Genomic DNA, 27,278 nt, shown 5'->3' on the forward strand with positions numbered 1-27,278 from the left:
TGCTTCTGAGGAAACCCTCCACTTGGATAAGGTAGAGCTACAGCCAAGGACAAGGGGAGAATGCCACGCAAGATAGAAGGTTTCTTGTTCTTACTTCTCTTTGGCTATGAAGGTATGTGCTGCCCAACCATTAGCATTTATCGAATACTTAAGTACAATTGAATGAATAATTTAGCTGGTTAATAGCAATGCAACCTGAATAATTAAAACATCATTAATTAACAAGGCATGTTAATTAACCAAGGTGCATTGTTAATGAATAACGGTTGTCTTTATGTGGAAGTGATTCTCTTAGTCTCTCACCACTGGCTTTCTGGTTCTCCGAGGAGCCTCCTAAAGTTCAAGGGATGCTCTAAATGGGACAGAAAGAAGGAAGGGTCTCAGAAATCATAGAAAAGAGCTATAAATTGCCACGATTGATAAGGAAGTGTGGTGTGTCCTTGAAAATTTTGAGGAGTCAAAATTAGAGTGATTGTAGAATTTAATCTTCCAAAGTAGGACGCCATCGAGAGTGGAAGACGATGCTATTAATAATTCTGCTGGGGCAACAGGTGTAAACCAGGGCTGTCCCGGGCAAATCGGGACGTGAGGTCACTCTCGTTTAAACATGGATTAACATAACACGCCAAGTCCCACTGGACTCTAATAGAAAACATAATCCAACTGAGAGTCAGGAATCTCCAAAGACTCTGTAACACTCAGTCATTTTAAAATGTCTAAATATGGCCCTGGCAGGAGTAATATGCCTAAATAAGAAGAAATTAAAAGCAACTCTCTAAAACACCATCCAATTCGACGATGAAATTCTCTCTCAGTCTTTGAAAATAACACTCTTCCATGCCTCTCTCAGGTCTCAAGGACCTGTTAGCTGAGAATTCCTTTTTAGGTTCATTCTGGACATTAGCAATTGGCAGGATGGCTTCTTTGGGTCATTGTGTATTTGTGTGTGTCACAGGAAGTAAGTAAGGAGGGCAGGAAGGAGGAGGCCTCTCTGCTCTGCAAATGACCGAATACACAGTCATGACGCAACTCACGCAAGTAGAGTCAGGATCCCTGGTTTAAATCGCGCTCCTCGCTGCCCTCTCCTTAGATGTTATTGCTAGAGTACGTCCTTTCATATCTCCCATTCTCATGACTTTTTTAGTCACCTTTCTCAGTATTTGGAAAGATCTGTATGAATATAATCCCAAGGTCATTTTACAAACCCAAATATATTTCTTTTTTTTTTTTAATTTTTTTTAATGTTTATTTACTTTTGAGACAGAGAGAGACAGAGCATGAGCGGGGAAGGGGCAGAGAGAGAGGGAGACACAGAATCCGAAGCGGGCTCCAGGCTCTGAGCGGTCAGCACAGAGCCCGACGCGGGGCTCGAACTCACGGACGGTGAGATCATGACCCGAGCTGAAGTCGGACGCTTAACCGACTGAACCACCCAGGCGCCCCACCCAAATATATTTCTAAGTAGGGATCGTGTAGACCAATTGTCTGGGGTTTTTTTCCTCTTTGCAATGAAGAGTCAGTCAGCAACTTGTCCCAGTAACTCTCAACACTTGAAGGTGCTTCGGGCGGTTTGTTGCTTTTCCTTAAGTCCTTGCCCTTTCCCTTTCCTCAGCAAGAAAAATCTAAACAGAGCCTTGCAAGGCCTAGATTCCAATACCTCTGGTTGTCTGAGGGCCGTAGGCCTCCCCCTCAGATTTCTGTGTGATAGGCATTGAGATTCATCCATCCATCCATCCATCCATTCTCTCTTTTGTCAGCTCCTTAAAGAACCCATCCCTGAGTTCCTGTTATAGGCCAAACATCGTGTAAGGACGCAGGGCAGATCTTTGTTACTTTCCCAGTGCTGAGCCTAACGACTGTGCTCTGTGACCCCCACGTGAGAAGAAGCCCTATAAAAGTTTCCCAGCCCATTTTTATATTAGACCGGCCCTTTCGGGAGATATCTGTACTAAAACACACACTGTCCCGAGGCACAGAGCACAACATTAGTTCCTGTCCTAGAGCTTACCAATCTGTGTGCGTGGCTGAGGAGCTCCAGGAATTTCCACGAAGAGCAGAAAATACCATCTGTCTAGGCAGAATGGCATGTGGTCCACTGGGTGGCCTGGTGACCATTTTATGGTCAGTGTGGCTTGGCGACCTGTGTGTGCTCTAGCCCGAACTAGAGGGGTTCTCGGGAGACAGAGAAAAACTACAGGATGCGGTTGCTGTATTTAATCAGCTCACCATCCAGATAGAGAATCGAGGCCAACGCAGACGGGAAAGATGTTTTCTATTGCACAACTGGGAACCTGAAGACAAAGGTTCTTTGTCTAATTTATTCTTCACTGTTTCTGTTCCACGGTGGCAGCAGCTCCTTATTACAGTGAAATAAGATAAATAGATTGACTCCACTTAGGCGTCTGACGAAGGTTCATTTGGGAATGCACAAATGATCACAGCCCAAAACTCCGTGCATCTTATAACTGAGGCAGGCTTCTATTTATCTTCCGTTGGACATTTTGGATTCAGTGCAAATGATGGTTTTTAAAAATCCACCTTAGGGGCGCCTGGGTGGCTCGGTCGGTTAAGCGTCCGACTTCGGCTCAGGTCTTGATCTCGCTGTCCGTGAGTTCGAGCCCCACGTCCGGCTCTGTGCTGACTGCTCAGAGCCTGGAGCCTGTTTCAGATTCTGTGTCTCCCTCTCTCTCTGCCCCTCCCCCGTTCATGCTCTGTCTCTCTCTGTCTCAAAAATAAATAAACGTTAAAAAAAATTTTTTTTTTTTTAAAATCCATCTTATTACAATATATAGGTCTATTACTTGGTCATGTTCATTATATATATAAAAAAATCAAGCCTCATCTTACAGGTGTGTCAACCATAAGGGACGTAGGGTTTTTTTTAAGTAGCTGTGTTGAGATGTAATTCTTTTTTTTTTTTTTTTAATGTTTATTTATTTTTGAGAGAGAGAGAACGCAGGGGAAGGACAGAGAGAGAGAGGGAGACACAGAATCCGAAGCAGGCTCCAGGCTCCGAGCTGTCAGCACAGAGCTCGACACGGGGCTCGAACCTGCGAACTGTGAGGTCACGACCTGAGCCGAAGTCGGACGCTTAACCGACTGAGCCGCCCAGGCACCCGGAGAGATGTAATTTCTATACCATTAAATTCACCCATTTAAAGTGTGCGATTCAATGGGTTTTAGTATATTCCTGGATGTGTGGAGCACACAATCCAATTTTAGAACATTTTGTCACCCCCCAAAAGAAACCAGTAGACATTAAGCCCATCTCCCCCTCTCCCCAGCCCCTGGCAACCACCGATCTACTTTCCATCTCTGAGGATTTGCCTATTCCGGACATTAGGTTTAAATGGAATCATACAACATATGGTCTTTTATCTTTCACTTCGAAAATGTTTTTGAGATTCATCTGTGTTGAAGCATGTACCCATGAATGTGCCTGTAGCCAAAAATAGCAACATTTTCACACCAGAACAGTTTCCTTCTTTCTCCTTCTTTGAGAGGGACATTACCGCAGCCTGCTGTTTTCTTCCCGTGTCTTACCCTTATTTCTAAAGTAGATGGGAAGCTAGTTACTGACACTTTTTGTCATTCGTAATCTTATGCTTTTCTCCTCAGCTTCATCTGTTTCCATGGGAAGGAAGGCTCTGTATTTAGTGACATCCATCAAAAGGACTAAAAGAGTCTTTCCTGCGCGTGTCTAATGCCCACTTTTCCTCTTGAGCTTGCAAGGCACACTTTGAGAAACAGCAAAGCCTCGAATTTTCTTGCTGTGGTGACGGGTTTCCCCACGGGGTGGCCCTTTGGGCAAAAGGGCGGCATGAGCCCCTGTTGCACACACCTAAGGTCGGTGTGTGGGGGACATCTCAGGCGCTCTAGTGGAAACCCGTACCATGGGGAGGAATCTCGAGAACAATCCACGTAGGGAGGAAAACACACAACCACATAATCAAAATCTTTTCCTCTTTCTCCTTTAAAGGCTGACCCGTTTTCTTTCGCTCATTCCAACAATGCTATTTTCTGGTATTATAAAATGTTGCAGCCAAACAGGCTTTTGCTTTGGTTTGCCAGCGTTTCGGTGATCAAATCATATTGGGGGCCACACAGCCGTGTTGCTGCTCCCTTGGGAGCAGCTTTTCCTGTCAAGCGCTTGTTGTCCTTTCTCTGCTCATTTCCGTAAGGATCCGGTGCCTCAGATCCCCAGCCTGTCTATAGACAAACACTTTCCGCTTTCCAGGGGGTGGAGGCTGGGAGGGAAAACACATCAGAAATCTGCCCGACGTCTGACCGAACACAGGAAGTGGCTCTGAAACCAGGTCTGCCTCTTAGGACTCTTCGTCTCCACAGGCAGACGGTGGCAGTACGTCCCCCTCCCTTCTTTTTGGCCTTCTCTCTTTCTGCAGAATGCAGAACCCAGAAGGCTCTTATCTGAACCCTGGGTTTGCTCAGTTGCGGCTGCATAAACCCACCTCAGTGACAGACGCAGCCTCTGGGCCAAATTGATCTGGTTATCAAGGCCACACTGTCAGTGACCCACAGGCTTTGTCTTTGACGCCCCCCCCCGGCCCCCAGAAAGAGGATCTTGGCACGACTGACGTTGGCCCCACTGACAGGGCCTTTCTGTACCTCAGCCACGCCCAGCTTCGCTGGAAGGTGGGGCGGAGTCAAGCGTTTCCTGGATTAACAACCCCCAAATCGACTAGATGCCAATTGCTCGTGCGCTTTGCAGTTCTTGGGGAGCAGCTGTGAGACTAAGGCGGTGGCTTCACGTGTGCATTCACTCCAAGGGCCACGGGGCGCCACCGAGCCTGTCTGGGCTTCCCAACCAGCTGCCCGCTCAGCCTCAACGAATGGAACATCTTCGCGCCATTCCCCCCCCCCCCCACCCCGCCCCCCCGTTCCTCCTGGAGCCTTCCCCGCGCCCAGTAAACGGCAGGTCTATCCTCCCAGTGCCTCAGGCCTTGAACCTCTCTTTCGGTCACACCCACGTCATCTGTCAGCAAGTACTCTTGGCATTGCCTTCCAAAGACAGAAGCCAGCCACTTCTCATCACCTCCATTGCCACCACCTGGGTCAAGCCCCCATCATCTCCCTTCTGGATGACCGCTGCTTGCCCGCTTAGGCTCTCCGCTTCCGGCCTTGCCCCAGACCATCCGGTCTACACCCAGCAGCCCGAGGGAGCCTCATAAACCATGATCTGTCTTGTCCCTCCTCTCCTCGAACCCTCGTGAGGGCCTACTCAGGCTAAATGCCAAAGTCCTCACGTGCCCACAGGCCCTGTACTGATTGCGTCCCATACCCCCTCTCTTCATCTCCTAAAACCCTCTTTCATTCCCTGGCTCCAGCCCCAGAGGCTCCTTGCTCTCTCTAGAACACGCCAATTACCCACCCACCGCAGGGTCTTTACACTTAGTGTTCCCTCTGCCCAGAATGCTTTGCTCACAGGGGTCTCACCTCTTTCGGGTCTTTGCTCCAACATCACCTTCTCACTGCAGGATACTTCATTCATTCATTCATTCATTAGCCCTCACCACCCCCAGCCTAGACTATATACACCCTATGAAGGTGGGTACTTTTCCCATTTTGTTAAGGGCTATATCCCCAACGCCTAAAGCCAGGCCTGGACTATGGTAGACACTCAATGAATATTACTTAATGAATAAACGCTTTGGGGCCAGTCACCATCAAGTATCTTCCATATCAATTTCTATAATCGTACAACTGCTTAGATAAACCTGTGCACAAGAAAGGGGTGGGGCATAAAGGCCAGAGCAAGTGGTGAGTTGTACACGGGGGACAGAAAAAGTCCCCTTCGCGGGGAAGGGAATAAGCTGGCACAAAAGTTGGGAGACGAGGGCCTTCAAAGCCAAGAAATCATACAAAGGCATGGAGGCATGAAACAGCCTGGCACGTGTGATGAGTTGCAGGTAGTAGAGAACGCAAAAGACGAATCTGGAGAGGCAGGCAGGAGAGAGATGATGGAGATTTCCTTGAGAGACACATCGTTATCATACTCATTTTAGGCATAAGGAAGTGGAGAGATGTGGCCACACAACCAATAAATGTCACAGATGGAGCCTGGACCCTTGCACCGGGGACCCGCCAAAGGGTTTGGAGCAAGAAGGTGGCACAATCCGCTCTGCGTTTCGCCCCACTGGCAGCGTGAAGGGTGGATGAGGCAAGGTCTCTGTTCAGCAGGGAGAGCATCCAGGGAGAGAGAGTAGGAGCCCAACACAGGCAGTGGCGGCGGGGGCAGAGAGGATAGAGGCCCCTGGGAGACGTTGGCTATGGGGGTTTAGAGAGAAAGAAAGGGGACTGAGACACATCCCAAGTCTCTAGATGAGATGCTAAGTGGACAGGGAAGCCACTCAGTAGGATAAGAAATAAAGGGGAAGAACAATTTGAGGAAGGTCGTAATGAGCTGAGGTATAAAACAGAGTATTGAGGTAAGATATACATACAGAAAAGTATCAAATAGCAGAATATTGCCAGCCCCCGACTGGCAACCGTGGGCTTTCACCTTGCTGCTCCCCACGCCAGCTGTGACCAAGACCCTGATGTCTAATGGCATAGATTACTTTTAAATGGACCCCTATGGTGTGTCCACTTGAGCAAGGGACCCTCCACTCAGCCCTGCAATGTGGTGGCCCACTGTATGAATTTGCCACGCGTACCCATTCTACTCTTGATGGGCATGCGGGTGTTTCCGATTTGGGGTTACTACAAAGACTGCTGCTGTGAGGAATCCAGCACGGGTTTTGGTTAGCTGGAGAACGTATGCACGCGTTTCTGGTGGGTACTTAGGAGCAGAACTGCTGGGTCCTAGGGCGCATATACATTCAACCTTCCTATAGGCTGCCACGTAGTTTTTCAAAGAAGGTAGACCAATTTACATCCCCACCAGCAGCACAGGAGAGTTCAGGTTGCTCCATGACCTTGTCAAGACTTGGTTGTGTCCAAGTTTAGATAGGAAGAGACACCTATGGGGAGATGCCCGGTAAGCCATTCAAAGCAAGAATTGTAATCTTGGGTCTAGCAACATTTATGAGGCGGGTAGAAGAAGCAGAGCTCTCAGAGAAGACTGACAAGGGTATTTAGAGTGATGGGAGCACCAGGTGAACTGTGTGATGGAAGCTAAAGGAAGAAGGAAGGCACTGAGAGCATATTGGAGCATGAAGACATAAGGTCAGTGTTGGAAAGAGTCCATTGGGGACGAAAATAAGAAGTCATTGGTAACGTCTTTTGCTAGCACAGGGCTTGGCCTCCAACCAAGATGGCGCTCCTAACCTTCATTGCTATCTGAGAGGATTAATTCTGCCCATGGCAGGTAGGCCAAGGAATCTCTAGGAATGAATAACCGGTGTACGAGGGCCCAGGAGAGACAGCAGTTTGGGGCCGCAGGGGAGGCGTAGCCCTCAACTGCTCCGACTAAAACATATGCTCCCCTTAACTCCCATTACAGCCTATGCAGAACCCAGTGGAGTGCTCACCGTGTGCATCGTCCAGGGGTCTGTCTTCTCATGGGTCCTCCAGCCCCTTGTGGGCAGAGAGCAAGGCTTCCATTTCAGAAGGCCCAGGCCCTGGGGCAGTGCCAGGCTCACAGTGGACACAAAAAAAGGGGTTTGCAGAAGAAGTAAACATGTATTATTTAAATGAAGGCACAGTTTGAAAAAGATAGCTTTTATAATTGTGATACAAAAGACGAGACCATTTCTCTACTCTCAGTAACAATCTGAAAGGGGTGTGTGTGTGTGCGTGTGTGTGCGTGTGCGCGTGCGCGCGCGCGGGGGCGGTGCATAAGATTCAGCTTTTAGATAGGAAAGTGGTTGAGGGACTTTTATTTCCTATTGCCTACACTCCAGTTTTGGTCAAGATTTTTATAATAGGTATGTGCTACTTTTGTAATCAGAAAAGAAATGAAAATATCCATTTTGTTGAAAATGGAAAACGGAGCTTTGGTACTTTAGCAAGCACTGCCTAATGGAATCTTCTGCTGTGACGAAAATGTTCTGTACCTGTGCTCTCCGGTACATCAGCCACTAGCCACATGTGGCCAGGAAGCACTGAAATGTGGCTGGTGTGACCGAGGAATTGAATGCTTAATTTTATTAATTTTAATTAATTTGAACGCAAGTAGCTTCATGGGACTAGTGCTTATGCATTGGGCACCAGAGTTTAAACAATCAGTTTATGCTAATGTATACAAACTCTTTTCCTATTAAATTGTGCATTCAGGGCACTCACTCTTAAGCGTCCGACTTCAGCTCGGGTCATGATCTCATGGTTTGTGGGTTCTAGCCCCGCGTTGGGCTCTGTGCTGACCGCTCAGAGCCTGGAGCCTGCTTCGGATTCTGTGTCTCCCTCTCTCTGACCCTCCCCTGCTCGTGCTCTGTCTCTGTCTCAAAAAGAAATTTTAAAAAATTTAAAAATTTTAAATTGTGCATTCATTCTCTTTATTCGTACTTCTATAAAGATACTTTATGTGTTAGTTTTGTGTTAAATTTGACATAGTTTTCCCACATTAATTATACAGTATTTACACTTTGTGGTTTGATATTTCCTGTACATTACAGACAAACCTTAACAAGATTTTCTAAACAATTTGTTAATCCTAAATAACCTAAATGTGTCAAGTGCGGGGGTGCCGGGGGGGGGGGGGACTAGGAATCAGCTCCTGACTGGCACATAAGGCAGACCCTAGGGATCCTGTTGCTGCTGCTGCTGATGAAGAAGAAGAAGTAAGTAAAGGAAGAAGGTAGCACTTAATGTCAAATTTAACAATGTAAATTGTAAACATTGTTTAAATACTAGGTTCTCAAGTACGTTTTAAAAAACACACATAGAAAAAAGACTGGAAAGATTGATATGAAAATGTCAACAGTGTTGCCTTTGGCGATAAGAAATACGGGTGCTTCCCCACCCCCCTTTGCTACATTATTTTCCAAAGTTCTATAAAGAATGAAAATAATACAGGCACCTGGCTGGCTCAATCGATAGAGCATGTGACTCTTGATCTCGGGGTCTTGAGTTCAAGCCGTGTGTTGGGGGTAGAGTTTACCTAAAAAATAATAATAATGATCCTTCTCTGTTTAATTTTACTGCCCCTGGTTTCTCAGGATCTGTGGATGTTTTTCCTGACATATATATTTACTTAGTTTGACTTCTTCCCGAAGGGGCTTTGTTAACTTTTATGTGACTATTTTCATTTCACTTCTCCTTGTTGAATTTGTTTCTTCTTTTAACTTGATTTTCTCCTCTCTTGTCCTTTTGCTTAGCCACACTGGGACTGTCGTCTACTGAGGTATGTTACAGTAAGAAGGCTGGGATTTACATGGATACTGTTCTTAAAGATTTTCCTAGCTCAAAATAATGTTTAGGATTATCCTTTTTTTTTTTTTAAGGTACTTTTTAAAGGTACTTTATTCTGGTGGTGGCAAGAGCCTATTTTATCTGGGCAAGTTCAAGATTGGTGTTTTAATGAGAGAATGCAAGTGAACCAGGTCCTAATTCAGGTGGTGTGATCATGAATCCATTACCTTTTAAAACCGGATCCCTAAAAGGGACCTCCAGAAGTGAGCAGCCTGACCTTGAACCGGGCCCCGCCCCCAAACCCTGAAGGTAACTATAATGGGGTGAGCAGTGCTCCCCACACGGTGCGTCTGTGAGATTATTAGCTGTCCATCCACACTGGTGGACATTTGTTTATCTGGACTCAAAGATGAGTGGCAACTGTATGTCTTAAGCCTGGATTAGTATGCCAGTTGTGCTGCTCTTGTGCAAAAGTGGCCACAGAATACAGGCAATGAATGAGCAAGGTTCTTGAACACAAACTCTTCCAGTGGCCAGAGCCATGGTTGCCTTTGCCTGTGATCTTTCTTTCTTTCCCCTGAAATTTTCATACCTGGAGCATTCTCTGTATTTTTATAATTTTTTAAATGTTTATTTATTCTCGAGAGAGAGACAGAGCACAAGCGGGGAAGGGGTTACAGAAAGAGGGAGACACAGAATCGGAAGCAGGCTCCAGGCTCCGAGCTGTCAGCACAGAGTCCGACGCGGGGCTCGAACTCACAGACCGTGAGATCGTGAGCTGAGCCGAAGTCAGACGCTTAACCGACTGAGCCCCCCAGGCGGCCCTGCCTGTGACTTTTCTGACACTCCTTCCCCTCTGGCTTCCCGCAGGATGAGGGTGAGGACCCCTGGTACCACAAAGCATGCAAATGCGATTGCCAAGGAGGTGCCAATGCCCTCTGGTCTGCTGGCGCCACCTCCTTAGACTGCATTCCGGGTGAGTGTCTCCTCTGCTTAGGGCACCGGATCCTCGCGGTGTCCTGGGGAATGTTGTTTCTCCTTTTCCTTTCCGCCTGGCCGAGTTAACCCCCCAGCACGCTAGGCTCTGGGTTTCCTGCAGTTGGCCTCCGAACTTCAAATCCCACAACGGCCACTGCTCCAACATACCACATGGATGTCATTGTTCAGAAACAGCTTCCTGCCTCTCTCCCTGGCCTGGGTGAGACGGTGAGATGGCGCCTATTTTCAATGAAATGGACTAATGGAATTTGTGAAAATAAGTCAATGGTAGGAGGCAGGGCGTTCTGAGAAGAGGACAGCCTTTTGAGTCAGAGAGTCCAGAGCTGGAATCCTGCCTGCCTCCCTTCTTAGCTCTGGGACTCCCCCTCGGGTCTTTTTCTGTCAAAGGGAGGTAATAGGACTGTGCCCGAGGGTTTACTGCTCAGCGAACAACCATGTTCTCCCCCACGTTCCGGCCCCTTTAGAGTGGCTCCAGCCGAAGCGAGCCGCGTCCCTTCCAAGATGAACATTTAAGGGCTGGTACTTGACTCTCCGGCTTTCCCTTCCCTGCTTGAGAAATGGTTCCTCCTCCAGTGTGGGTCCCAGGAAATTGAATGGAGCAGAAACCCTGCCAACCCATAACGGACAAGTCACCTGAGTGAAAAATAAACAGCTGTCGTGTTAAGCCTCTGAAATTTCCAAGACAATTTGTTCTGCAGCCTGACATAGCCCTTCCTGGCTAATACGAGCGTCTTCCTGTAAGGTTCCTGCCAGCAAACTTTGTAAAGGACCAGATGCTAAATATTTGTGGCTTTGCAGGCCCTAGGGTCCCGACTCCTCAATTCTGCCTTTGTAGTACGAAAGCAGCCGCTGACAATATGTAAATACATGCGTGTGGCTGTGTTCCAATAAAACTTTATTTACAAAAACGGGCGGTGAGCCACATTTGGTTTAAGGGCCACAGTTTGCTGACCCCTGCTCTTAGGAGTTGTCACGAGGAATAGATCCTCGTAGGCATGCGGGGTACCCAGCAAACTGTAGCTTACGAAAGGTCCGCTCCTTTTCTTCCTGCCTCCTGAGAGCTCACACTCTGACTTTCAGGGACTTGGGGGCCCAGAAAATCCTTGCAACACTCAGTGCTTTGCACGGCTCAGAGCCTCTTTTGCTCGAAACTGTGCTCGTTACCCTCTGCAGGGTACATAATCACCTAATAATAGCTCCGCTAGAGACAGTATGTGTGTGCGTGTGCGAGCTTCTCTTCATTATTTCATTAAATTTGCATTAAAATAGCATATTGTGGGGGAGGCAGCGGAGAGTCTCCGAGGGCCTTTGCTGCCTCCCCTCCCCTATTTACTGAAGGGGTAGGAAGTGGTTTGTGAATTCAGTCTATCGGAAAGGAACAGTGGGGCCCCTGTCATGAGGAAAGCAGCAAGTGCTGTGCAGTCTGGTGGGCTTCTACTGGATGCCCCACTGTGCTCCGCGGCAGGAGCTCCTGCAACCATTATATACTGGTGTGGTCTGCCCAGTCAATATTGAAGCACCCTCCTTAATAATCCATTTAAAATTCAGTTCCACCCTTTCTCATCATGTGTCTATTATGTGCCAGGCACTGATGGGGAGACAAAAAAAAAAAGAAGTCATTATCTCCTCCCTGAAGGAGTTTCCCATGCAGTGGAAACAAACGTTCTCTTCACTAGAGACACGAAGACCTTACTGGAACTCCATTCCGAGTTCTAAAAAAACCCACCAACTTGAAAAGAGATTATTTATGCAGATTGACCCAATCAACTGTGAAGTTGAGGAGGGCTGTGTGTTTGGGGAATGTGAAGTCGACCGGGGTCCCCCGAGCTCTCTCCCCTAAACATTTGCCGTGCACTCGAAGTTCTGAAATCGGAAATTCTTTTAGTTTACGTGTTCTCCACTCCCCACCATCTTCTGTTTGTCTTTCCTCTCATTTTATTTTTTTAATGGAACAGACATTTCCGGGAAGAAACAAACACAACCTAAGGGTTACACGGTTGATTCATTGACGTGAATTGGTCTTTTTTCCGTGAAAGAGATGGTTCAGGGCAGCAGGACTAGACGCCCATCAGTGCCTCGGGTCCTCAATGGAATCTTAAGAACGCTGCTTGGTCTCTCTGGATCCTGAGACTCACTGCTTCCATCACAGGCCGCCTTAGGAGGGAAGAAGAGCCTAGAAGATACAGAAGGACGGGAGGGAAGGTCACTGGGAGCTGCCCGGAGGTACTCTCGGGTGCACACTGGCTGCTACTGTCTAGTGGTCCCACCCACAGAGGAGAAGGTGCATTCTGGCCTCCTTAATCTTCATCTTAACACTATCAAAACGACTAAAAGGTCTGTCCTCCACAGTTAGCTAAGATCACCTTGGCCCTCGGAGGGGGAAGAATAGGGTAAGGAAAGTATCCAAGCCTAAGAAATCCAGTGATTCGTGAATGCTTTGCCTTTACTCTAGATTTTATACCTCTATATTATCTTCGAGTTTCTACTCCATTCTATAAACATTATTCTATGTTCCACTACACTGTCATGTAGGTTCAAGCCTAATACATGTGCATGTTAATATTCATGTCTCTCTTGTCAAGAACGTCCCTGAACTTCCCTTGTGTTCCTCTAGGTAAATGTTCTTTATACCCATGTCTGGCTTTCACGCCTCCCGACCGCGAGATTATCTACTGAATAAGAAAGGCTAGTGTGCTACGTATAGTCTGGATTCGCAGCACATTATGAACACGCCTTTATCCACGTAATATCCGTGCTTTATCCACTTGTACCACACACGATGTAGGTTTCTCCTTAAGATGAATGTACAAACGTTCCTTTTCTACTTAAGATGAGCATACCAACAGGCTTCATAGCTACCCTAACAAACTGGCATTGGGCAGAAAACGTGGGAAGGACATATTCCGTGTAAGTCTGACGAGGATCCCCTTAATTCCTCCAGCAACATTATTCGTGCCGTTTAATCCTAGTTTATACTCAATTGACAGTTTCCTATGGCTTAGAGCAGTAGGTGTTCTCTGGGCCGGGCGACCTCGAGTTCCTCCCTGAGCTTTCCGCTTCCTGTGTCTGCTGTCTTCTCTGCTTGCTCCTAGAGGCCACCCGAGACGGGTGATAATCTGTGTTTATCCCTTCATTCACCATCCAGTCAGTAACTATCGAGTGCTTAGCATGTGCAGGCATTCTGCTCAGCTCAGAGGATACAATGGTGAGCCAGAGAGCCCAGAGGAGCCGATAAATAATGACAAGGATGGGGAATAAGTGAGAGGAACAGGGTGGCCGGCAGACATCTGAAGGATGAGCAGAGTTGGCCGGGTGAAGGGGGAAGAGAGGGGACGGGAGTGTCACAGGCAGAGGGAACAGCCTCAATGGAAGGCCTCCAGGCTTGCATGAGGACCCAAAGGGAGCCCAGCCAGGACCGTGGAAGGAGGAGGAGAGGGGAAAGGAGGAGTCGGGCAAAACAATAACATAACTTGACTGCAATTGACCCCACGGTCCATAGAGCGTGAGAAATGCCACATTTTCTATTTTTCCAAGTTTAAATAACTCCAGTTTGAGTCCTCCTCATGGCTAGCGAGGAGTCTAAAGACAGGACTGTTAAAGGTCCTTCCTCTCTCCTTGGACTGCATCAAACTCCCATGGGTTTGCAAGGGCTGCCTGGGGGCAGGGCGCAGACTCAGGCTCAGGCTCAGGCTCAGGCCAGGTGGCAGGCTCCCTGCCTGGCCCACAGCCCCACTTGAAGGCCAACACCCCATTGGGGGGTCTTCTCCCTCTGAACCAAGCTCAGCTCAGTCCCGGGGACCTTCCCAAGTTTCCTGAGGGTGTCCAGAGCTCAGGGCTCCCTGGCCCCATCTGTGGTCCAGCCCCCTCAGAGGAAGCATGTCCCTGCTGAGCTCAGGCCCCTACCATGAGCACGCCCCTTTCCCCCAAAAGGGCCAAAGCCCAGATTCTCCAGTCCCCTCCTGTAGCACAATCAGCTAATTCCTGTTGACACCTAGACCTGCCAAATCCATAAATCTGAGAGATGCTATGTGGTCTACAGCCTTTCCTCTCTCAAATCACACACACACACACATGAACACGTGTACACACAAACCCAAGAAGAGCCCAAACCCTTAGGAACCCTCTTTCTTGGGGAGATGTACAGGGGATGATGGGGGCAGGGCAGAGTGGGAGAGGGGGGAGTTAGATTTCTTCCCGGGTGAGTCTTCGCCAGAAAGACAAACATGAAAAACTCAAGAAGACATCAATGCACTCCCACGAATTCACCCTATTACACCGATATAATCTGTTGCTCTTGGCCAGCGACATCGTGGAGGCAGGTACTGCTGTGGGTCCCCTTTCACAGATAAGGAAATTGAGATCCAGAAAGGTTAAGCAGCTTGCCTAAGCTCACACAGAGACGGGGATCCGATCCCAGCTCACACTGACTCTAGACAGACATTCTTGACCTTGGCTGCCCATTACAATCACTTGTAGCTCTACCCCTCACCCGGGTCCTACCCCAGACCAATGACGTCAGAATCTCTGAGGGAGTGACCTGAACGTTAGCACTTCTGTCACTCCCCCCCCAATGATACCCAGGTTGAGACCCATCAGAGAGTCTCTGCTTTGTGCCCTGGGCCACACCACTGGTTTCTGGGTTAGCAGCTGGGTAGCTAGAGGCACCAATACCTGACAGAAGCACTGTACAGGGGCAGGCTTGGGGCTTGGATACTGAAGGGTACCGTTTGGAACGTGTGGGTGTGAAGCATCTTTGGGTCACCCGGGTGGAACTGTTCCCCTGGAAAATGGACAATGGGATAAGGCTTGGGGCCTGGGAATCAGGCACTGACTCCCAGACGCCGGGCAAAAGCCATGGAGATGGTGAGATCATCAATTTCCTGGAGAGTGTGGGCAGGGTCCGTGTCTGGACAAGCCCTCACCAGCCTCCAAGGCCACTGCCACTGGCTTCGTCTCCCTAGGTTTCCACTCTTAACCGTTAGATGGGCAAATCGGAAAGAAATGGCAAAAGAGATTTAAGGGAAAGACACAGAAAGAGCAAAATGCCAAGAATAAAGCCATCAGGAGTGGACTTTTCCTTCCCCTCTGCTTTTCCTTCCCCTCTGCTCCTTCCCTCCAAGCTGGTGGCCCTGGAGCAAGAAAAGGAAGGTTCAAGATGGAGGGGCCTTAGAGACACCCACAGTTAGCATTTAAGTGACAACCTTGGGCCCAACTGAAAACCAGCTTTCTGATGTCTTGTCCCACCTTCTGGTGGCATGGGCTTGTCCTCCAGGTCGGAGGGAAATTGAGGAGGTAGAGGGGCCCCCAAGGCCATGGGCACCAGGCCCCTGAACCTGCCAGCTGACAAATGCCTTCTCTCACAGGCCAAAGTTTCCCCAGTATGCTTTGAAAGTGTGCTTGTTAAAGATGAGGCTGCTCTGGGGGTGGGATACTGAAAACTGCATCCTTAACAAGCCCTCCTGACGATTTGACCGCACAAGGCACGATTGAGGGGCCCGTAAATCACTCCTGTCCTCTCCCAGGAATTCCCGTGATTTTAGTAGGCTCCATCAGCCTTGGGGACTTGATAAACCACAAGTGCTGTCCCCTCACTTCCAGCCCCACTGAGCTACAACTAATGGTGGAGGTTGGACCTTTTCCTTTGGTGCATCGGGCAGAAAGGCAGTGAAGCCTCCCTGGTCAGAGGCCTGAAGCTGTCTTTCTGTCTTCACTCTCTGAGGACAGGGCATGACTGCCTCTGCGGGCATTCTGGTCTCAGGATGCATGGCATTCAAGCTTTTGCATGCTTCGTTCAATTTTAGTGACTTTTGGAAGCTATCCTCCAGAAAGACCCCAGCACTCGTTTCACTGTTGGAAAGGGATGATGCCCCAGTCAGTATGTTCAGCTCTTTGATCTGAACTCAGATTTACACATGGACAAAAAATAATTTCACTTACTTGAAGTTTATTCTTCACAATCGGAAAACTAAGAGAATGTGTAAGTTTACCATTTGTTTTTTACAGAAATATAGCTAGACTTATGTTCGGTTGTCAATAAGGGATCCCCTGAAGAGTGGCTTAGTGAATTACTTTTGTTTTGACTCCCGTAGTAAAAAGAGTAGGGGTAGGGAGTTGCTTAAGGATATCAGGGCTGAGGTCTCGGCGCTTCTTTTGGCCTTACCCCCGTTGTGCAAGAAGCCACTGCGCCAGCCATCAGGTCTTCTTTCTAGGCAACGGGAAGAAAAAAGGGGTGAGCAAAAACGGATCAGAAATCCCCAGCAGACATCGTCGTATATCTCAGTGGTCAGAAATTGTATCACGTAGTCGCTTCTAACCGCGAAAGAGGCCGGGAAAGATTTTTTCTAGCGCCTACATTGCTGCCTGACAAAGTTAGGGTTCTTTAGTCGAAAACAAGGGGAGAACGGATGCTGGGCTGGCAATCGGCGAAAGTCTGTGACCAGGTAACCCAACACTAAATGTGTTTAGAAATACATGAGAGGGGTGCCTGCGTGGCTCAGTCGGTTAAGCGGCCGACTTTGGCTCAAGTCATGATCTCGCGGTCCATGAGTTCGAGCCCCGCGTCGGGCTCTGTGCTGACAGCTCAGAGCCTGGAGCCTGCTTCGGATTCTGTGTCTCCCTCTCTCTCTGACCCTCCCCTGTTCATGCTCTCTCTCTGTCTCAAAAATAAATAAATGTTAAAAAAAAGTTTAAAAAAAAATAGAAATACATGAGAAGCAGTTCCTTTCAACTGTACCTTATTCAATAGTCACTCAGGTACATTTCACACCCTCCCCCCACACACACACCTTTTTTTATTCATCAGACTAGTGAGAAGACGGCACTTTACGAGCGAGAAGTCAGTCTCAGTATATAACTGCCCTTCTTGCCTCTGACCATTGCTTTGTTCCTATAATTAGCATCATATGCTGCCCGAAGACAGCTGGGGCCCCTGACGTCATCACGCCAGACGGCTAAAAGTGTGTTAATGAGGAAAATAAAGAGTACGGCATTTAACTATGATATTTCCCTGGGAACCTCTTGGTTTTGCAAATGTCTAAGTTTGTGGAGGAGGTGAAGTATTTCTCCCTCCCTCCCTCCCCCACCTCAGGTTGCCATAGAGCCCCTTTCCTCTGCTTTTGCGAAGGTTGAGTCTCTATGGCAATGCTTTGACTTCATCTTCACTCTCTCTCATAAGAGCAGCGAATAAGTTGAAGACCCATTGTGGAGTGCGCTGACGAGCAAAACACTCTCCACCTACCAAAGCATGAAGGAGACGGTCTGACTTGGCATGTCAGTCATGTCGGGTTTGTGGAGTGTTGCGATGTGATATGAGTGTTTTGAGGTGCGTTGTTTTTCCCTTTCCAGAATGCCCATATCATAAGCCCCTGGGTTTCGAATCAGGAGAAGTTACACCAGATCAGATCACCTGCTCCAACCTGGAGCAGTACGTGGGCTGGTATTCCTCGTGGACCGCTAACAAGGCCCGGCTCAACAGTCAAGGCTTTGGGTAAGCAGGGCAGGTGGCTCAGGCGGTTTTTCTCACGTGATTTGAAAAATGTAGGTCTCTGTAAGAAAAAATGGCAGAATGCATTTATTTATTCAACAAATATTGACTGAGTGCCTTCCGTGTGCTGAGGACTGTGGGCAAGGTGGCGGAGGTCCTGGCCTTCAAGAAGCACACAGTTTAGACGGGGAGAGGGGCTCTACCTGAAGGGCACGGATGGGGATGGTAAAGGTCAGCAAAGTTAGGGCACAAGTGAGGTAAGGCCAGAGCTCTGGTAGGCAGAAGTCAGATCTCAGATCGTGAAGTCACGTGAAGAATTCTGGTAACTATTTTAGGCATAATGAGAGGACCCAGAATGTGCATTAGTTAGAGTGCAAGTTTGTACTGCTGTAACAAAGAGCCCCAAAGTACAGAAACTTAAATAACATAAAGGTTGATTCCTCGGTCATCTAAAAGTTTCATTAGGCCATGTAGTTTCATTGTTATGACGGCTGATGGTATCAGGGGTCCAGATTCTTTCTACCTTTTTCTGTCATCCTTCACATGAAGCTGCCATCTCAGGGCCCAAAATGGCTACCCTAGCTTCCACTAGCACATCACATTCTAGCCAGGGGGGAGAAAAGAGGAGCAGAGTGCACAAGCATAATCCTATTGGCTACTTCTGCCCACATCTCACCAATCAGAATTTAGTCAGGTTGTCCCACCTAGCTGCAAAGGAGACTGGGAAATATGAACTTTTCTGGGTGGCTGTTTGCCCAGATAAAACATGGTGGTGGTGGTGGTGGTGTTCTATTGCTAAAAGAAGACGGGAAGAGGATACTGGGGGACAATTAGCAGACTCTAGCAGAGAAAGATTTAAAGCTGGGGAATACTACAATAAGATTTGTGTTGTAAGAAAATTCTGGCTCAGGGCGCCGAGGTGACTCAGTCAGTTGTGCATCCAACTCTTGGTTTCGGCTCAGGTCATGATCCCAGGGTTGTGGGATCAAGCCCCATGTCGGAAGCTATGCTCAGCAGGCCGCCTGCTTCAGATTCTCTCTCTCTCTCTCTCTCTCTCTCTCTGCCCCTCTCCCTTGTGCATGTGCGCTCTGTCTCTCTCAAATAAAAGAAAAAAGTAAAAAAGAAAAGAAAAGAAAAAAGAAAAATCTGGCTCTTGTGAGGAGAACTGTTTAGTTGGGAGAAGTAATTAGTGAGGTGAGCTAAAGTAGCAATCCAGGCAAGAATTGAGGATGATGTGGGTCAGGGCAGTGCCAGTGAAATGGAGAAAAGTAAATGACTTTGAGAAACATTTGAGATGGAGTCAATAGACGGATTGGATGTTTGAGGCGACAAAGAGAAAGGGACAAAGATCTCTCTCGGATCGCTGGCATGAACACCCCAGAGGATGGGGGTAGCATTCTGAAAGATGAATATTGGAAGGAGGGGCTGGAGACAATTAGGAGTTTACTCTTGGACATGTTTCTTTGGGGACGCTGTACAGCATCTAGAAGTTGTCTAGACAGCAAATGATTCTCAGGTTTCGGGATTTAGAAAAGGTCTGGGATGGAAGTTAAGATTTCAAGAGCCACGCAAGGAGCAAGTCTGGAATTAGAAGAGAAGGCAGCCAAGGACTGAGTCCCGAGAAGCTAATTAATATGCAAAAAGTAAATAAAAACCTCAAAGGGGAAATTATAGGTTTCCACAATTCATGAGAGACATAGCTAAAAAACAAATCAGTTCCCTCACTGGTTGGTTTGCTTTATAATTGCCAAAAGCTCTTCCAGAGCCACTTGGATCAGTGTTCTGCACATGGGAGACACTCTCTGAAAGCCATGAATGACAGCACTGGAAGGAGACGCAAATATGTATAAAGGGACTGAAATTGGGGTGAGACTCATGGAGAAAGAGACATCAGGAGAGACTAATGAAAAGGGAAGGGAGCTGGTGGGTGCAAAAACCATGCATTTTCATGATTTGAAGACAGACATACTCAACCACACCCAAAGGTGATTTCAGCAACACTCAAAGGCACTTCTCTGACAGATCAGTTGAATCTGGCCATTGTTCTTTGGTCAGTGGAGATGCTGGGAGAAAGAGAATGATACAAGTATGACAGAGGCTGCACACTTCTTGGAGACAGGCCTTTTGGTGCTTAACAGATTGCAGCTCAGACTGCCCGCGCGTTGCAGGGGTTCTTTAGGCACTGGCGACCCCTCAAAGGGCCGTGCCTCTCAGCTCTTTGGAGGCTCTCATAGGAAAGGGCTCCTGGTGATTTGCTGTGTTCCTGGCAGGTGCGCCTGGCTGTCCAAGTACCAGGACAGCAGCCAGTGGCTAGAGATAGATCTGAAGGAGGTCAAGGTGATTTCAGGGATCCTCACCCAGGGGCGCTGTGACATTGATGAGTGGATGACCAAGTACAGCGTGCAGTACAGGACCGATGAGAACCTGAACTGGATTTACTATAAGGACCAGACAGGAAACAACCGGGTAAGTTGGACTTACCCCAAACCACCTTTAGCTCATACTCTATGGGACTTCCCTCCCGTCCCTGCCCCGTCACGCCACTGACTCCATGGCAAGGGAAGTCATCCATGCTTCTTCCCCACAACATGGTCTACTCTCTGACAAGGCAGGGTCTTTTCTTGCTGTATCCTGTGTGCCCAGCAGTTTGTGAGTGAGCACCACTCTTGCATGCAAAAGAAATCTTTGTTTGAATTCTCCTACCAGCTTATAGTTGCTCAAATGATCAAAACTGGCCATTTGGACTATTCCAAACTCCGTGGGCCATTGAACACTTTGCTGCATACATGTGACTTGACCTATTATTGATGTGGCTAGGCCCTTGTCCATTTATGTAGATATGGCCTCTCCTTACCATTGAGACTGACTTCCAGGAAGATCTGGACAATCCAGCAAGTTAGCCACTGAACCATGTAAATGATTAAAATGACTCCAGCAATGAAGACACAGAGGAACTTGAACCTTTGAGCAATTTTATATCCTACTAACCTCTAAAGGCCAAGCCCCAAGTCTTGTTCACAGTAGGCTCTTGATTAAGTGTGTGTGTGTGTATATATATATATATATATATAACCAATATTTTATATATATAATGTCTATTTGCAATGAATTAAAAACTCGCTAGCTGTTTGGAACCGTTAACTGTCCTTTTGCCTGAGAGTAAGGACTTCTGAGGCTAATTTGGACACTTAATCAGATTAAGCAGACACGTGTGCCTAAAAATCAGAAGGCTTTGTACTCTGTGATGACAAGTTGTACAGCAAGACAGCCACAGGTTGAGATTTCAAGGAGTTTGAATACAATAGGAGAAACCATCTTGATACTTAGACATTTTATTTCATTTTTGATCTTGTTAGCTGGCTTTTCAAAAAGAAACGGAGAATTCATTTTCAAGTCCTGCCTGCATTTCTGAAGGCCTTGACGGTTCTTTGCAAAGAGGTACTCCGCTTAGGCACTTGGGCAATCTGCAGGAGCCTGTTCCAACCTCCCTCTTCACCTGTCCCAACTTGAATAGATTCAAGGGCAAACGGCAGAGAGAAGGGGATGTGGGATGTTGCTATTGGGAAGAAAGGCAAGATCATGGCACAGGAGGTCCTTCTTGTTTTGTAGATAGATGAGGCCAAAGTGGCAGCCAGATTTTTTGCAGGAGATAATCCCGGAAAGAAATGAAACGCTCCAGTGTCATCAGGCAGAGCTCTATGACTCTAGAAAGACTGCCAAGAATGATTTCTTTGGAAACGCAGCCGAACAGCCACGGCACCTTTTTCCGTCATGGCCACTGCATCATGCTATGCTGCATCCCAAAACACACGAAGCAGAACCTTTTCCTCCCTACTTTGGGTACTGCACTCCCCCTTCCAGAATCTTCCCTCTAGTTTTTATGTCTTTTCTTTTCTAAAAGCAGTCTTCCAAGTCTAAAAAGTATTTGCCATTGGTATGGAGGTAGAGATACACACTTAAGCTTTGGCTCACAACTTCAGGGCCAGCTCACCAGTTTTTACTCGAGCCTCACTTTGGATCCCTTTGGAACAGAAGAACATTCCTCCTGTAAGTGCAACGCGGTCCTTTTCAAAATTGGTCAAAATGCAAAGAATCAGAACACAGAATTGGTGATGAGAATCAAGAGGCATTTTCCATCAGTGCCATCCAATAGAACCTTCTGTGACAATGGAAATGTTAGGATCTGCACTGTCCAATATGGAAGCCACTAATCACACACAGCTATCGAGCACAGGAGCCGTCACCAGCGCGGCTGAGGAAGGAAATTGTTACCTAATTTTAATGCATTTAAATTTAAATAGCCACGTGTGGCTAATGCTCCCATACTGGCTGGGGAAGCTCTAGATGTCCCCAGAGAATCACTCGGAGATGCCTAGAACATGCAGGCACTAACACACAAGTTCAGATTTCGGGCATATGCAATTCTCTGACCTTTAACCACTTTCTGAGATTTCCCAGACTTCAAATTTGGGGCCAGCTTCAGATAGGAATTGTTCTTCCTTTTCCCTCCCCTGATGTGATAGTGATAAGATTTCCTCTCTCTTTAGGTCTTCTACGGCAACTCAGACCGAACCTCCACGGTCCAGAACCTCCTGCGGCCCCCCATCATTTCCCGCTTCATCCGGCTGATCCCACTGGGCTGGCACGTCCGCATTGCCATCCGGATGGAGCTGTTGGAGTGCGTCAGCAAGTGTGCGTGACGCCTCCTTTGGCTCGGCACCTGCCAGGTGGGGTGGAGGGCGCAGAGCAGCCTGTAGGGGAATATTGACGCGACCAGGGCTTGAACAGGGTGACAAACAGGGCTGAATTTTACAAGCTCTTTTCAAAGCAGAGCTGGGCAGAAATAATTTCTTTTTTTTAAGATATAGTTTCCAATGTCAATGAGAGAGAAAGAAAAATGAACTCATTCCCCACTCAGGGCCAAAGAAAATAAGAACAAAGAAAATGTCCCTAAAGACAATGTTCATCAAAAGCCTAAGTAGCAGGGGTAATTTTCTGCTCTCGGGTTTTTGTGTTTGGCCTGACAGTGTGAAAGGTGTGGTCTCAGGGAACACAAAGGAGCCCAGATAATTTAAAAACCCTTTTGTTTCACCACCCTGAAAACAGGAACAGAAGTTTCATAAAACCTTGATTTGAACACAAATGGGGAGCAGGCTTGCAGTCTCTCCGGAGTTTTCACCGAATCAGGGCCTCTCACAACTTTAGAGCACCGTGTATGCAGAGGGAAAGGTTTTGGGGTGACCGGGGGGCCGAAAGGCATAGTCGGGAGCCTGTGTCCTGGTCTCCTGGAGGCTGGCACCATCGCCCCAGGTAGGAGGGCCTCCCCTGCTCTGCGCCTTCACCCCCACACACACAAGGACTGGGGAGCCACAAAAGCTCTCATCACATACAGATCCATTCTAGCAAAGTTTTCCAGTCTGTGGTCACTATTTGGGTGAATACATGGGACGGGCTGCATGTGGAAGTAGCAAAGTTTCTCTGTATTTAGGAACCCCACAAGACCAAAGCACACCAGAATTTCCCTTCATCTAGGGCTACCATTTTTCAACAGGATTCACATTTTAAAACCAGTTGGCACAGGAGCTAGATCACTGGCTACACGGAGGAGGCCCATCAGCTAACCACATGCTTTGCAGGAAGTGGGCAGACCGCAAGTCCTAAGAAGGGATGTGGATACGTTTCTTGTGACCCACGGTTAAACTTCACCCCTTGCCTTGCAACACACAAAACAGGCCTGCTCCTGAGGCTGAAACCTCCTTGGGAAGGACCGGGCCTGGCATGGGCCTGGCCTTCCCCCTCCTGGAGGAGCTCATGAAGCTGGGACCTTTCGGGAACAGTCTCAGTCTCCTGAGTTTTCAGGCCCTTCCCTGGGGAGAGGCTGATGACATGGGGAGTGGCAGGAGAGGTATATGAAAGTAGGAGCTGAGAGGGGGTGAAACTGGGGGATGAGGGCCCTCTGACAAGACTGGGGAATCCGAGACTGTCCTGGCCCTGACACAGCACAGCCTCTACTAGAGGCTTTCTCCTGAGTTACTTTCTGTTTTCAAATGCCAAGCCGAGTGAAAACTCACACTAACATGATCCTGGACATCACATTCACCTTCTCTGTGAGGGGGGAAGCCTCCTAAAAACCCCAAATCTCTTCCCTGGTGTTTTGGGTTTAGAACAGCTCTATATTTAACCCACCATCTTTTTTTTTTTTTTTTTTTTTTTTTTTTTTTTTTTAACGTTTATTTTGAAAGAGAGAGGAGAGAGAGAGAGAGGGAGAGAGCATGCATACGCACGCGAGCAAGCAGAGAAGGGTCAGAGAGGGAGACAGAGGGTCCGAAGCGGGCTCTGCGCGGTCAGCAGTGAGCCCGATGTGTGGCCGAACTCGTGACCTGTGAGATCATGACCTGAGCCGAAGTCGGACGCTTAACCTACTGAGCCGCCCAGGCGCCCCTAACCCACCATCTTTTTAATCCCCCAACTGTATACTCGGACCTGGAAAAATGCTTCCCTTGCTCAGTATTCTCTCAAATACAAACATATCAAATTCAAGGTGGGGAAAAAACAATCCTTCTCCGGCCTTTGGACACATGAATAAATCCATTTAGAGCAGACGCCTCATCAGAGCCCCTTACTGAAAAGCTGAATGAACTTTCATCATGACACAGATTGTCAGAGAAAATGGTGGTAGCCTAAGAGCTCAGGTCCTCTACAGTGGTCACATCAGACACAGGAGGGGAGTACGGTTAAGAGGAAAGAAGAAAAGAATGAAACTGTGAGGCAGTGATAAAGGTTCTCCAACTAATTGTTCATGTTGGAAATGTTTGCTTTGTAAAGGTTTAATGAGATAAAGTCACATACCGTACAAATTTCAACCATTTCAAGTGTACAATTCAATGACTTTTAGTAGACTCAGAGTTGAGGAACCATTATCACAATTTTAGAAAAATTTCATCACCCCACAGAGAAACCCCGCACCCATTAACCATCACCTCCCAACCTACTCGTCCCAGCAGCCCTAGGCAACCACTGATGGACTTTCTGTCTCAGTAGATTTGCCTATTCTGGACATTTCATATAAATGGGATCATTTTCTGCCTGGCTTCTTTTGCTTAGCATAGTGTTTTTCCAAGTTTCATTCAGGTTGTAGCATGCACTTAATTCCTTCTTCTAGCTGAATATCATTCCGTTATATGGATAGGTCACATTGTATTTATCCGTTCATCTGTTGATGGACATTTGGGTTGTTTCTACATTTTTGGCTATTGTGAATATGCTGCTATAAACACCTGTGTACAAGTTTTTGTTTGGACATATGTTTTTATTTATCTTGGGCATATACCTAGGAGTGGAATGCTGGGGTCATATGGTAACTCTACGTCTAACCTTTTTAGGAACTGTCAGACAATTTTCCAAAGGGGCCACACCATTATGCATTCCTACCAGCAACATATGAGAGTTTCAGGTTCTCTACGTTTGTTATCATCTTTTTGATTAGAGCCGTCCTGGTGTGTATGAAGTAGCATCACTCTGGTTTTTGATTTGCATTTCCCTAGGACTAATGATGCTAAGCATCTTTTTTATGTGTTCACTGGCCTTTTGAATAACTTCTTTGGAGAAATGTCTTTTCCGATCCTTTGCCCATTTAAAAATCAGGTGGCCTTTTTATTAACAAATTGTAAGAGCTCTTTAGTATTCTAGATACAACCCCCTTAGGAGATACGTGCCTTGCAAATACTTTCTCCTATTCGGTAGGTCATCTTCTTACTCTCTTGATGGAGTCCTTTGAAACACATTTTTAAATTTTGATAAAGTCCAATTTATTCTTTTTTGTTGCATGTGTGTTTGGTGTCATATCTGAGGTACCATTGCCAAATCCCGATCATGAAGATTTACTCCTATGTTTCAACAGTTTTATAGTTTTACTTCTTACATTTAGACCTTTGATCTATTTGGGGTTACTTTCTGTATATGGTATGAGGTAGGGGTCCAACTTCAGTATCTGCACGTGGACATCCAGTTGTCCCAGCACCATTTGTTGAAAAGACTTTTTCCCCACTGAATGGTCTTGGCATCCTTTTTGAGAAATCAATTAACCATAAAGGTGAGAATTTGTTTCTGGATCCTCAATTCTATTCCATTATAGGTCTACCTTTATACCAGTACCACACAGTTGTCATTACTGTAGCCTGTTTAGTAAGTTTTGAAATTGGAACAGGTTAACTCTCCAACTTTGTTCTTCTTCAAGGCTGTCTGGGCTACTGAGTCCTTTGAATGTCCATATGAATTCTAGAATCACTGTGTCAATTTCTGCAAAGAAGCCAGCTGAGATTTCACATCAGAAATCGCTCCATACTTGAGAATAAACAATGAGATACTGAGATCCATAATACGTTAATCTGTAGGTAAACTGTGTATAACAGCATATTAATTATTTACTTCATTTAATTTAGAACAGAAAGTATAAAAACAAGACTTTTATTGAGGGGCATCTGCAGCCTAACAGAATCTTGCTATTAAACACATGAACTGTGTTTGGAGTATGATTTTTTTTTTTTTTTTTTGGTGCGGGAAAAATCTTGATTAAAAAACATACATATAGTGTAGCACAAACTCATTATTTTACCTTATGTTAACATGTTTACTTTTATTCTCACAAATGCTAGAGTGTGGTCTACACTTTCAGGAGATTCTTTTTGTTTTTTGTAATTTTTTTTTTTTTTTTTTACACTTCTTCATTTTTGAGAGACAGAGACAGAGCACAAGTGGGGGAAGGGCAGAGAGAGAGGGAGACACAGAATCGGAAGCAGGCTCTAGATTCTGGGCTGTCAGCACAGAGCCCGACGCGGGGCTCGAACTCATAAACCGCGAGATCATGACCTGAGCCAAAGTCGGACGCTTAACCAACTGAGCCACCCAGGTGCCCCGTGGAGATTTTTTTTTTTTTTAATTACGGTAAAATATATATAACATATTGCAGGAAACTTTTAAACAACTAATAACGTGCTATGAACAAAGAAGTAGCATTAAGTGTTGCCGAGATGAAAAACAAAAATCTGAGCTGATTTTGGTATGGAGTGTAGGAGAAGGTTACTTGGACAACGCAAAGGTATTTCAAAATAAAGGTACCACTATGAATTCAGTGTCCGAGGCCAGAAAATTACACCCCTAAGGTGAGCCTCTGAACAGGTGCTGACAGAAGCCCATCTTTTTGTCTACCTGGAGTGTGGGGTGCCAAGGCCTGCTGACAAATGTACAGCTGTAAGGGCTGTGGCTTCCCGTGACCCCAAGAACAGCTCCAAGCTGGGTGCTTCTTAACCCTGACAATTTTACAAGGCTGATGTAAATATCAAATAGGATAAATACATGTAAAGTGCTTAATGAGCTCTCTAGAACTGGCAGTCAAGGTTCAGGGACATTGCTTCTCAACTTCATAGGGCTGCCAACCGAGGCACAAAAAATAGCTAGCTAATATTTACCTAGAACTGATAAAGTGCCT

General features: G+C 46.9%; 2 protein-coding genes across 3 annotated transcripts in view; one reads left to right on the forward strand and one right to left on the reverse strand.

Annotated features, from left to right (window-relative positions):
* On the forward strand, positions 1–26,313 carry RS1 (retinoschisin 1). Its single transcript, XM_019431639.2, has 6 exons — positions 1–112; positions 9,276–9,301; positions 10,180–10,285; positions 17,653–17,794; positions 20,062–20,257; positions 22,339–26,313. The coding sequence occupies exons 1-6, from the start codon at positions 61–63 to the stop codon at positions 22,489–22,491; spliced, it is 675 nt and encodes a 224-aa protein (XP_019287184.1). The 5' UTR covers positions 1–60; the 3' UTR covers positions 22,492–26,313.
* CDKL5 (cyclin dependent kinase like 5) overlaps positions 12,292–27,278 on the reverse strand; it is a 214,001-nt gene continuing 199,014 nt past the window's right edge. The window contains exons 20-21 of one of the 2 annotated variants that reach the window (XM_053891794.1): positions 16,469–16,513; positions 12,292–12,481 (exon numbers count right to left, since the gene is read on the reverse strand). In XM_053891794.1, coding sequence (XP_053747769.1) covers positions 12,393–12,481; positions 16,469–16,513 — 134 coding nt within the window. In that variant the 3' untranslated portion in view covers positions 12,292–12,392. Of the gene's footprint in view, positions 12,482–16,332; positions 16,514–27,278 lie in introns of those variants that run through there. The other variant, XM_053891793.1, reaches the window with a different exon arrangement.

The sequence above is a fragment of the Panthera pardus genome, unplaced genomic scaffold, assembly GCF_024362965.1.
Source record: "Panthera pardus isolate Hobbes unplaced genomic scaffold, ASM2436296v1 HiC_scaffold_27, whole genome shotgun sequence".
NCBI lineage: Eukaryota > Metazoa > Chordata > Mammalia > Carnivora > Felidae > Panthera > Panthera pardus.

What these genes read in the sequence shown, in the direction of transcription:
- RS1 (XM_019431639.2), top strand. Translation starts at nt 61, where the DNA reads ATGCCACGCAAGATAGAAGGTTTCTTGTTCTTACTTCTCTTTGGCTAT. An exon ending in CTCCTTAGACTGCATTCCGG is followed by an intron (nt 10,286 to 17,652) that starts GTGAGTGTCTCC and finishes TTCCCTTTCCAG; the next exon opens with AATGCCCATATCATAAGCCC. An exon ending in ACCAGACAGGAAACAACCGG is followed by an intron (nt 20,258 to 22,338) that starts GTAAGTTGGACT and finishes CTCTCTCTTTAG; the next exon opens with GTCTTCTACGGCAACTCAGA.